The sequence below is a fragment of the Haplochromis burtoni genome, unplaced genomic scaffold, assembly GCF_018398535.1.
Source record: "Haplochromis burtoni strain Fernald_Lab_line unplaced genomic scaffold, NCSU_Asbu1 Contig_659, whole genome shotgun sequence".
NCBI lineage: Eukaryota > Metazoa > Chordata > Actinopteri > Cichliformes > Cichlidae > Haplochromis > Haplochromis burtoni.
The window spans coordinates 158,773-170,975 of NW_024583020.1; the positions used below are offsets into that span (position 1 = coordinate 158,773).

Genomic DNA, 12,203 nt, shown 5'->3' on the forward strand with positions numbered 1-12,203 from the left:
TGGTAGTAATCTTTACATTTTCTCCTGAATCTCTTATTCAGACTGTATTGGCTCTGTTCTACTGCATGAGTTTTGTGAAAAATATATCCACAACATCTAGCGAACAAAACCAGCAACCAAAACACATGATGACAACAGCTTTCTATTGTAGTGTGAACAAAAGGTGATTAGACTTTGTTGTTTGGAGTGTGACTGATAATTTTAAACTTGCAAAGTGCTCTTGGAAAAATCCTCATGACTGCCAGAAGTTGGTCTACTCAAGTAACTACTGTGACCATTTATACTCTAAGTTTGAATGGTCTGAAAATACAGTTCAGGTTTGTTTTTTGACATCTGCACTGATACTGATAACAAATCTAGACTTTTACCTCATTAGTAATGAACTAATTCCAGCACTGACAACAAACATCAGAAAAGGACACATTTGTAAAATGCAGCTGTGATGAAATGTGCTGAACTCTATACTGAAGAATGAACCCAGGCAGGGAAGTAAACCAGGTTAAAGCTGTAAATTTGTGAGAAAGACTAAAATAAGCCAGTAAATGAATTACTAATGGCGCACCATCCATAGTTTTGTGATTTGTTTCTTGCAGGATAACCATTTTAGTCTCGGAGACTTGGCAGTATTTAGTTGAATATTAACCCCATCCTCTGACTTACTGTTTAGTTTGTTTAGCTACACTTGCACTTACAAACCATTATATTCCTGTTAAAGATGAAAAACAGCAGGAGTTGATGTAATTACACTGCAAGTAATTAATTGTGTGAAAGTGGGTGTTTGTACAAATCAACATGCAACAACAAAGTACAGTGAGGCCTTCCGCTGTCAGAATTATTATTATCTGCATACATGGTACATGGACCATGCCTTATGTATTAATCCTAATTATTAACCAGCGTCTGAACGACTCATCAGATGTCACTGATGAATGAAGTTGCTGTCTTAAAATGTGAATTAAAAGGATGATTAAACAGCCAAGCAGGTATGTGGTAACCCTCCCCTGTGACTTGTGGTCTGTAACACAAAGCATGATATTTAAGTGGATCACATTTTCCTCCAATCTTTGATGCTTTGATGTTTTCAAAGATTGCTGCAAAACATTTAGGCTTAACCTGGGTTGACTGCAAATAAATCTCACATGAATGAAATGTACTTTTAAATTTGTATTTGCAATTATTCTGCAGGTGAATTTGGATAAAGTAATCACAGAAGCATGGCTGTCAGTCAGAAGTTGTGGTATGCAGCGCTTACCTAATCCTTTTCATCTCACATGTCTGATTCTGCGCTGCCTCTTTACTGCTTCAGCGCCATTTTGTGATTAAGGCTGATAGCATATCTGGAGTTTTCTGTAGGAAATACGACGGTGTGCAGGTTCAGATAATGATGCCAGTGCAATCTTCTATAATTTTCTTCCCTATTACCCTTTTTGTCACAGTCATAAGCACCGAGAAGTCACAGGGACCTTTGGCACTAAAATCCTGTAAAGAAAGAGTGCTGCCTTCAAAAAAGGAGTTCAAATAACACATATTATGTTTCTTCCCTTAAAATGACTTTTAATGATGCAATGATTGCAGTGTATCAAAAGCAGTTTCCTTTTAATAGAGTTCAATGTTGAAGAGATGATTATGATCATTTTAAAAAATGTTTTTTAGCTGTTGTTAATAAAAATGTCTAGATTGAACTTGACTTGTATTGACTCTCAGAAACAAAAACCCAGCAAGCAGCAGTTGCAGAAAAACTTAGTTGTAGCTGACTAAACTGGGTTTTACAGAGAACTGATCTTCTCATTAATCCATCCCCTGAACAGTGATTGGTCAGTTATAGCTTAAAAAGACAAATTAGCAGGTATGTCAACCTTCAAATTTTGCAGTACATGAGAAATAAATGAGGATGACCTTTGTCTTTTGCTGTATTTATTCCATAATCATATTTAAAATGGGAGAAATATATTGACAACAATGTTTGTTTCTCAGGAAAGAGAACACAGGGGCATTTGAACTAAGAACTGTGGCTGCAAAAGCACTACCGCTGTCAGCGACATCAGAATCAATCTGGGAATCTATCGATTTTGGGGACACTGGTCAATATCTGACTGTTCCCTGTGCTTCTTTTAAAACACAGTTAAATATGAATTTTTAAAAAGCAAGTAACAACCTGAATTAATGTCAAATAATTGCCTATGGTTTAGAGCTTGTAGTTAAAAGTATGTGTTTGTTCTCCACTGTCCAGCACAAGCCTTTAACATCCTTCAACATGATTGGTCAATAGAACTACAAGCGGATTATTAAAGGAAATCAAAGATCTTGTTTTCTGTCTACAAATATCAGCATTATAATCAAACCAAATACTGATGCTAAAACAATTACATCAGCCAGTTTTCTAAAAGCCTTGTACTGATTGTGGTTTTCTTAGTAGTTTTACTTGGTGACAAACTAAGACAATTACATCACACAACAAAATATACTCATTTAAGTTGTCTCCATCTACAAAAGAGGAAATACTGATGTTGGTTTTATGGGATGTCAGGAGAGATACTCCTTTCTACTTCCTTGGGCATCAAATATTGCCATTTTGAGAAAGCAGCTGAAGTCTCACAGTTATGCACACGGTGTTCGTTGCCACCTGTGCCATAATACAACAGCTACTGAGACAGGTCTGTCACACCCAAGTGGTTATGTATGGGTGCTTCTAAAATACGTCTTTTCATCAGATTTATATGGATGACCTACATGTCCAGGCTTACTGTTGCAAATGGCATATTTAAAAACAAATCAAGATATCGTCTTAGCCAACTGGACTAAAAAAGGAGTTTGAGATGCCTAAACCTAACCAGCCTATTAACGTAAACGAAGCAAAATAAAATGTGGACAGCGGTCTCCTGGGTGAGTCACTCCACCACTGTCTGTCTGCTGCTCTGCAAAAACAGGACCACTGTCTGTTCATGTCTCATTCTGCCACAGCCGATGTGTCAAGCTACCAACGTCAGAGGGCAGCTTTTAGGTATTTGTGCAACAGCACAGACAAAAAGACAACGTTTGACGTACTAGGATGACTATGTATTGGCAGCAGTATGAGTGGATTATTAATAACAGATCCAAGGTCAGTTATATAATAAAATAATGAACGCATAGCATATGATGACTAATCGGGTTGGTTCCAAATAAGCTCCACAGCATTTTAGTTGCATGAAAAAAATATTGAACCAATTGTATATTTTATGGATTTTGTCATAATGAGTAATTGTACAAATGGCAAAATTCTTGTACAGATATATCATACACCTGTACACCTTGTGGAAATCTAGGTTTGGTCTGAACTCTATATTATGTGCCTCTTTCTGAAAATAAATAATTTACTCCTTGAACACAAAGTTTGAGCAGTAGATGCAGCAAAGGTTGAATTTATAATAAAAATTGAATCAGACCCTACAATGGACTTAATCATACAATAATATGTGTCATGACAGCCTATTCAAACTGTTTCTGTAGCTACTGTCTGCTCTTAGAGGATCAGGCTGATCACATATTCAGTAAAAACACAGTATCGCCATCACACTGCCAGATTATTATCTCTCTGTGTTTGATGTTAAACCTCAGTGGAAGCACACGGATCACACTGAGCCGAAGGAGAAACCATTAAGAACAAGTCTGACTCGACTTTGCACAGGATACAGCCTGTAGAGCCTCTGAGCTGCGGTAAGCGGGGCTGACATGTCGTGTGCGCTGGTGTGATAGTTTAACATTCCAGCTGTCTGCTCTCGTTGCAGCGGGCCACCTCATGCTCCCCTGCCTGCCGGCCTTTATTCTGTGATCTGCTCGGCTGTCTGTTTGCCAGCCTCACTCTGCTGCTCTGCCCATCAGAGGCACGTATTTCCTTCCCGCTGTGCTCTCCACCTTCTTAACATTTTGGTTGTCACACCTTTGCACTTCGTGTGCCCGTGGTGAATAGTTGATGTGGAAGAACCTAAACTAAAGTATGTCAAACTGCTTCAGGGCTACATGCATGGAGAAATTCCACATAACTTAACAAACTGTGTCAGTTTAAATACTATTTTCTAAAGGACAGTTCCCGATTTTCTGACTGCTAAAGTAATTAATCTTATAATTTAGTATAAAATGTTGCACTTGAAAGTTACACTTTTCTCTCAACTCGAGTAAAAGCTGACTGTGCCACACATATAATAATGACATCATCAGCGTTTAAACTGATTCTTTTTAGGAGGATCACTTCAAAAATCATAATTTTGAGTGCACTATGTTATCGTTATTTCCTCGTATCTATAGTTAGCCTTCTCCATCTAAAAAACACAAAAGATGGAATAAACAAAGTGAAAGAGGCAAAAGTAAAACAAGCAGAACATCACATGGGGGAATTTGGTATTTTTTTGCTGGACAGAGCTTCAGGATGTTAAAGGGTTCAAATGCAGCAGACAGCTGGTATTACTTTGACTACAGTTGGTGAACCTATGAGCTAGACTGCTGAACTGAATCTTTGAAATAAGACATCTAATAATAGAGACATTATCATCAGACTACAGTTGATTGCTTGACTGACTTTTTACCTGGCTGCATACAAACTCAAATGTGATTATCCGTTGGAAACAAGGGATGGTTTCATGCATATTATTATACAGATATCTGTTTATAGGGATGGTTTTGACTTTAGTCATTAACAATTTACTTGCCTTAATATCCTTTTAAAATGTCAAGTGCAGTCTCTGTTACCACTTCAGTGACAGATAGCCTGAAATAGGACTTAATACAAGCCTTTTAACTGCCCTGTACAGAAAATAACTGCAGCCATTCTAACAATACAATGAACTCTAATCCAGGATTTAATAAATTATTAATGACTGTGTGTCATTATCAGCTGAATTGTTAAATTATTGAAGTTAACCAATTACCTCATTGAAAATGTCTCGGTGCATTCAGGTGCTGTCAGGATGTTCTAACAGCACTCTCATGCTTCAGAGGGTATCCTTAAAGATGCTGCAAACCAAACACTTAACACTTAAGACAAAAAGGATAAAATTTGCACTTCCTGACAGTGGTAATGGAATAATTTTCTCATCAAACAGTGATGTGGGCATTTTAATTCTTCAGATTAATCTGGTAATTATATAGTGTCAAACGACAAATAGCTGGTTTTTAAATGCCTTATAAAATACTAATAATAAGTTCAAATGGATTTAAAAACTGTGAATGGCAGCCTGGGATCATTTAAAAAAGGAAAAAGTCTGCTTTTGTTTTATACAGGTGGAAATAATCGGTCAACAACATACCAATGTGATGCTTTAATCTCTAAATATCTAATACGCATACCGTGTTAAAATGATGGGAATATGTTTTCAGAAGCTCGTTAATGCCATTACATCCAACAAATGTGTCACAACGTCACAGGAGAAGATAATACACTTGGCCTTTCCTTGCTTCTACAAAGTTTTGCCTCATTTATTTGTCCAATCGAAATTCAGAAAATACATCTTTGGTCTCCCAAACAAATATGTAATTATGTGAGTCTATGTTAAAAATAAGAGACAGCAACTTTGTGTTATCCCTAATGGCAGAAGACAGCGCTGTGCTCTGTGACATATGGGTCAGAAACAAGCGAGAGAATGACTAAAAGGAAAAACAACAAAAAAAACCAAATGATACATAGAGCCAACTCTTACCGTAAAGGGGGGTTTGCTTTTCCAAGAGATAACTGGAGTGAGAACCAAGAGTTCGGCCATTGTTTTCAAAGGAAAGATGCCAAACCCCCAGTAAACACCCAATAAGCTCCCAGTAAACCCACTGCCTGTATGCCAGTTTGGGTCCAGGAGGTTAAACAAGCTGATCGCCATCACTGCTGCAGATCCTGAGCCGTGCTTCTTGCCCATATGGGGCATTTTTCCTCAAATTACTGTACAAAAAAAGGAAAAACTGTAGCTCAAGAGCTCTGGCCCCAAGCCCTCTTTGAAGTTTCATGATCAGTTTTCCACATTCTTTATCATCTGTATCCTGTACAAGTGCAGTAAACACTCTATACTTTCACAACTCACTCTCTTGAGCGTCTCTTCCCTGCTCCATACTGGATTGTTTAAAGACGTTAATTTACAGTTTCTGGAATTGGCACTTGACAAATAACTAAATAAATAAATATATAGAACACCATCAGTAGCTCTTAGGATGCCCTTAAGTCTGAGGAAACGTCCTTCTCATCTCTTGCTGCTTGCTTTTCCATGATTTGGAGAAAAAGGTGAATCCAACAGTAGCAGCAGCAGCATTTCCTGGAGGAAGGTGTTTTTCAGGGCGCGTGTTGCTTGTGCACAGTAAGTCAGTGTATTTGTGTGTGTAAATATTGATTTGAGTATGCTTTTGAGCTGTGACTGCACGGTTTAGTCCAGCGAAAGCAGCGGCTGCATGTTGTCTTCTTCGCTCTTGACTTTGTCTGGTCGCTTCAGGACTCCCGGTTCCACCACCGACTGAGACCTACAAGAACAAAGAACAGGAGGTGATTAGCATAACTGTGTCGCCAACTGTGCTGAAAGCTTTAGAGTGTCAACCGTGAAGTGCAGTGAAATATTAACTGTAACGGTTTATGTTGATGTTAAAATATTCCGACCTACTTGTGTAAAGTCTGATGCAACAGTCTATCCGTTATTTTGTCTCATGCTATGAGGCAAATTGTGAGTATGAATAAAATCTGCAAAAAAAACCTCAGGTCAATCATCACCTCAGGTTTGATTTCCAGGAATCCTCTAATTTCTATGTTTATTATTTTGTTCACACAAAGTTAAAAATACTTTATAAGACATTGGATACATGCAGAAAACACCATATGTTTCTGTGTCTGTAACATAACCAGTGTGTTTTTGTAAATAACTCAAAATGCTAAAATGAAAAAATAAAATGTTACTTGCAAGTTTCATTATGTTTCATTATGTTCTATATGCAATCATTTATCATACAGTATACAGTATTATTTTTATACTAGTTAACCTGTGTTATAATTTTTGTTTTAATACTTCATAAAAAGAAAACAGCATCCGCACATTAAATAAAAATGCATTCGTGCATACTGATTTTATAGTATAACACGCATAACACTAACAGTGCTTTATAGGCTAAAAAAGTGTCATAAAAAGTTTTTATTTCCTGCTATATGGGAATTAACCAAAGCGTGAGTTCATTTTTAAACGCACCCTGTTACTGTCAGACCATTTATAACTCACTAATAATTAATTTATGATTGGCAGGGTTGAGCCTTCCTGCAGTGACAGCCTGCTGCCTTAACTCGCTGCTGTTTGTCTTCCATAGTATAAATGTCTTTGAGTGAGTTGACGTTCCACAGTGGTGAGATGATTTACTGTCACAGTGAATTACACCGCACAGTGGCCTATAGGGGGGAAACTCTACAGCAGGAAATGTCAAACATGCTCTCAGCAGAATTCTCTTTGTCAAGAATAAGCACATAAATTTTAGCATATGAATGAACATAAATATATATGTAACCCCCAAAGTCAGCTAGTCTGGATAATACTAGATTGTGTATTGATTGCTTATTTACTTGTCTTTTTTGTAAGGGTTCAACTTCATAAACTATTTATTGACCCCATCATATCATTATGCATCTTTATTGCTTCTTTTTTCAAACCACAGCTTGTATATAAAAGGTCGACTAAGCTATTTTGGAGACCTAAATTCAGCTTTTTGAGGCATATCATTTTGTTTTTGGGGCTTGTTGAGCACAAGACAACCGCACCATAAAACACACCCTGACTATCTAATGTCTGTTTTACTTTAAATAGAAACAGAACAAACAAAACTTTAAAACTAGTAATCGGGAATCTACACTCACCAGAAAAACGTCACATAAATCAAATGTAAACCACAGGATTCCACATCTGCTGGCCATTAATGCAGGATTGAGCCACTGGACTATGTCCATCTTTTATAAATAAATCTGATCCACAAGAATCACAAAGAGGTCCAGCCAAATAACACTAGTTGCTTAAATAAAAATCTAATGAATATAAAATCAGATGGAACCATTTAGAGCATATTCATCCCCGCCAGCTGAGACAATGATTACAAGAAGACCACAGTGAGATAAAATCTGTATAGTTCTGTTATTATGTCTTTTGTTTACTATAATTATGCAAAGATAACCAAATTAGTTCCACGGTATATCCTATTGTAAAACAAGCATTTTATTCATTTTTTGTGCATTGTTTAAATTTTAAACCTACATTATTCTCTGAGAAAATGTATTAGCTGGTAGTTCCTAAGCCTGAAGCAGCTGTGAAATATTTGGGTGGGACTCCTTAGCCTCAGGAAAAAACAGTAGCTCTGGTTGTCATTAAGAGGGTCCTAAAGCATTTAATAATATATTCTTAAACCTAATGATAATCAAAAACAGTACTACATTAAATAAAAACCACTGTGGAGGTTTTAAGATGGTACGCTAACCTCTTCATGGTCTTTGGGGAAAGGTTTTTCTCCAGGTCTCTCTCCAGGTCTTGTACTGATAGGGTGTAGGACTCTGGACAGTAGTCAGTCTCCTCATCATATGCGTGGTCCAGCAGTGTTCGAGCCCATGTCCCCATATCGTAGGGTGGCATCATCCCACCAAGCTCTGATGGCAAGATCTCTGGGTGGATGAGCTGATGGAGGCTGTTTAGGTTGTTACCATGCATGAAAATCTGCAAAGGGAAAAGATGCACAGGGAAACAATTTAGACCAGAGGTCTCCAACTCCAGTCCTCCAGAGCTACTGTCCTGCAGCTTTGCATCCCTACTGTAACGCAGCTGAATCAAATGGTTGAATTAGCTCTTCAGCATGACATCAAGTTTGGCAAAGGTCTAGTAACAAGCCATTCATTTGATTTAGCTGTGTTGGAATGAGGATGTTGAAACTCTTGGAATTTTTCTCTCCACATTCAATTTCTTTTCTCTTCTTGAAACCATGAAAAAGATCACAAAGCCCAGAAAAGCTTGACTATTAGGCCAGTAACCAGACCCAAAATGTCATCGTTCCTATTAAATTTGAGTAGTACAACTTGTTATAACCTAATTCTATATTCTGCTTTTAGCATGTATGTGTTTTTTAAGTTTATAGGTTGCTGAATAGGTCATTACCATTTCAAATTTAGAAAGAAAAAGACAAAACAATCAGAACCAAATTACTTTATTAAAAGGAGACCATATGAATTCCAGCTTGCTAATAGTTTTCACCTATCATCCACATTAAAGTGGCTCTCTGTGTGGTTATTTTTACTGTTAGACTGTCTGTGGTCCCAATTTGGAGGGTGCTTTTTTACCTGATTTTGCACCAGCTGAAAGACGGATTATAGACAAATCTCTTGGCTTACCCTCTTCCTTGTCTTGTCTTTAAGAAAGGGTCGGATGACGGTGTAGAGAGCGTGAATGTACCAGGGCTGGTTCACAAAGTGGATCCCTCCAAATCTGGCAGGAAAACTGTCCTGTAGGAAACACAAGAAAAAACAAAACAGATGAATATGGTATCTGGAGGTCAGCAAAATATGGTGTAAATATATATATATGTGTGTGTGTGTGTGTGTGTGTGTGTGTGTGTGTGGTGTGTGTGTGTGTGTGTGTGTGTGTGTGTGTGTCTGTAGTGTGTGTGTGTGTGTGTGTGTGTGTGTGTGGTGTGTGTGTTACAAAGTTGTATGTCAGTACTGAGCTATGCCCTTATATAATATTCCTGCCAGATTCCAAGTCCTAATAACCTCTTAATGTTCACTTAAGATTATGTTGCTTTTTTGTTTTTGTGATATTATTTGCTTTGACAAACAAGAACAGACAACTCTATATGTCAAGCAGAAAGACTGAAAATAGCAGAAAAATATCACTAGTGAAAGATGTTTAACCAGAAACGTAAAACTGTAAACTACCAAATATTGCCATGGAAACTTCTGCTGCAAATTCATTAATCACCATTATATTGTGCAGCCTTTTGTAAAAAGTGCCAGTCTCAATCAAAATGAGTTTTTTCACCATTGTTTCAGTACAAGCCAAAGAAAAATTACCTGAGTGTGTTTCCTGTCTCTTTTCATTAGATTAGTTTTGTAAATGGCCTCTAACCTCATAGTCAATAGGAAATGGTCTGCAGTGGCTGCAGGACAAGCCCAGAGGGAAATGAGGCCTTGTTCATACAGGTTAGTGTGTGTACTCTGAGCCTAACTCAGTGATTCCTAGAATGTGGACACCATTATAATAATTATGCTCCAGTCCATGTGTATGAATCATCGTTTGGCCATAGTCCAGCAGTATGGTGAAGACTGTACAGCAATCTGACATAACAGAGCTGGCTGATAAAAATGGCTTGGGGAAAATGTTTATATAAAACATGTTGGCAATGTGTGGGAGAGACAGTGACAGTGTCTGAGGTCAGTGCAGCTTTGTAAATCAGGATTTGACTGATATGAATCATCATGGCCCAAAGACACTTCAAGTGATTTTGCTCTGATAGCAGTAATGTCAGCTCATACACTGTACAAAGCTTTGATCTAGAGCCATATAAAATTTAAAGACATATAAGACTATATTTACAACAAACCTAACAGAATTGGAAGGTTAGTTCAGGATCAGAGAATTATTTATATTAATTGAGGCAACCTTCAGAATTTTCCTTTAGAGCATAGGTGTCAAACTCTGGCCCGTTTACATTTACATTTGGCCCGCGAAGCCATACCAAATTACTGTTAGAGCTGGCCTACTGGTATTATACAGCTAATATATATATACTGTTTAGTATTAAGCTTTGCTTGTTCCATATTCAGTTTTCCAGCAAAACTTATTTGAGTCCATAAGAAGAGATTCATTCTTATATCTGGAGGAAGATTTTTTTTTCAATAAATATTAATGTTAGCCCGCGACTTTGTTCCAGTTTTGAATTTTGGCCCACCGTGTATTTGAGTTTGACGTCCCTGCTTTAGAGTAACAATCACGCCAAAATTAACCTCTAAACAGCAAAGTAATGGGCCAATCATCATTTACTGTAAATCTTCATTCAAAGATCAGCACCACCAACACACCCAATATTCCAAGACAAGAAATGTTTCAATGACTATATAAGATGTGCCATTTGCCAAAAATAAATTCCATATATTTATTACATTGTATATTTATATATGTCCAAATGCCCTGTGACAAACTAGCAGCCAGTCCATGGTATAGTCTGCATCTCAACCAGTGACAGCTGGGATAGCCCATAATTAGATACGAAGAAGAAGATGGATGGAAGGTAAGTTTCATAATAAGATGCAGTATTTGGCATTTTGACAAACATACTCCCCTAGTGATTTTTTCATAATATAAACATAAAATGGTTGAAAATCTTTTCAAACACATTTTTTCTACCATCCATCCTTTCTCTAGAACAACTTGACCTACTTCCAAGGTGGATGGAAGAGACAAAAATGTCTAAGAAAGTCAAAACCTAATGCAGCACTTCTGTCATGTTTGTTTGTTAGCATCACAGTGGCTCAGTAACTAGCACTATTGCCTCACAGCAAGAGGGTCACGAGCTCGCTTCTGTGTGGAGTTTGCATGTTCTCGCTGTGTTTGCATGACTTTCCTCTAGTAGCTCTGGTTTCCCCTGCCTTTGAAAAACATGCATTTTCAATCTTGCTGATATCAGTAGAGGATACTCTTCCAGAAAATATCCTCAATCTTAAGAGTTGCTAAATAAATAAATACTTTATTTACATATCATGAAGTTGATCAAAGTTACTCTTCTTCCATCATTTCCTGCAATTTAAATTTTCTTTTAACTTCGTTGTTGTTGAAAAATGTGGACAAAACTAAAAATGGTAGTCCTCTGTGTTTAATCCACTCATTCATACATTTTTAAAAAGCTGTCATGGTCTGTAGATTTTGCTGTTTCCAGTCTCCCCTACAGACTTTTGATTAGGTCTTTGTGTTGCTGGAGCGTACTGTAACACTTGGTTTTATGACTGTTTTCAGTTTCAAGAGGTTTGGTTGAGTTTGATTTCTTACTTTACTATAATGAGCTTTTTAATATTTTAGAATTCCAATTATATTACCACTCCAGCCTATCTATATTTGATCCTGTGTGTACCGGTTTATTATCCTAGCCTCTTCGGTATCCTCCTGTATCTTGTTAAATCGTCATCTCCGTGTTTAGTGATCCCCAGTTGAGTTTCTTCCTGTTTTATTTTGATAGTTCCCCATCACTTG

The 12,203-nt window shown here is 37.3% G+C and overlaps 1 protein-coding gene across 2 annotated transcripts in view; it reads right to left on the reverse strand.

The window, feature by feature from the left end:
* Positions 1-6: 6 nt before the first annotated feature.
* The window catches only part of clvs2 (clavesin 2), a 46,227-nt gene continuing 34,030 nt past the window's right edge, over positions 7-12,203 (reverse strand). For both annotated transcript variants that reach the window (XM_005949576.3, XM_005949575.3), the window contains 3 exons: positions 9,353-9,463; positions 8,452-8,684; positions 7-6,471 (listed from right to left, as the gene is read on the reverse strand). In XM_005949576.3, coding sequence (XP_005949638.1) covers positions 6,378-6,471; positions 8,452-8,684; positions 9,353-9,463 — 438 coding nt within the window. In that variant the 3' untranslated portion in view covers positions 7-6,377. The remainder of the gene's footprint in view (positions 6,472-8,451; positions 8,685-9,352; positions 9,464-12,203) is intronic.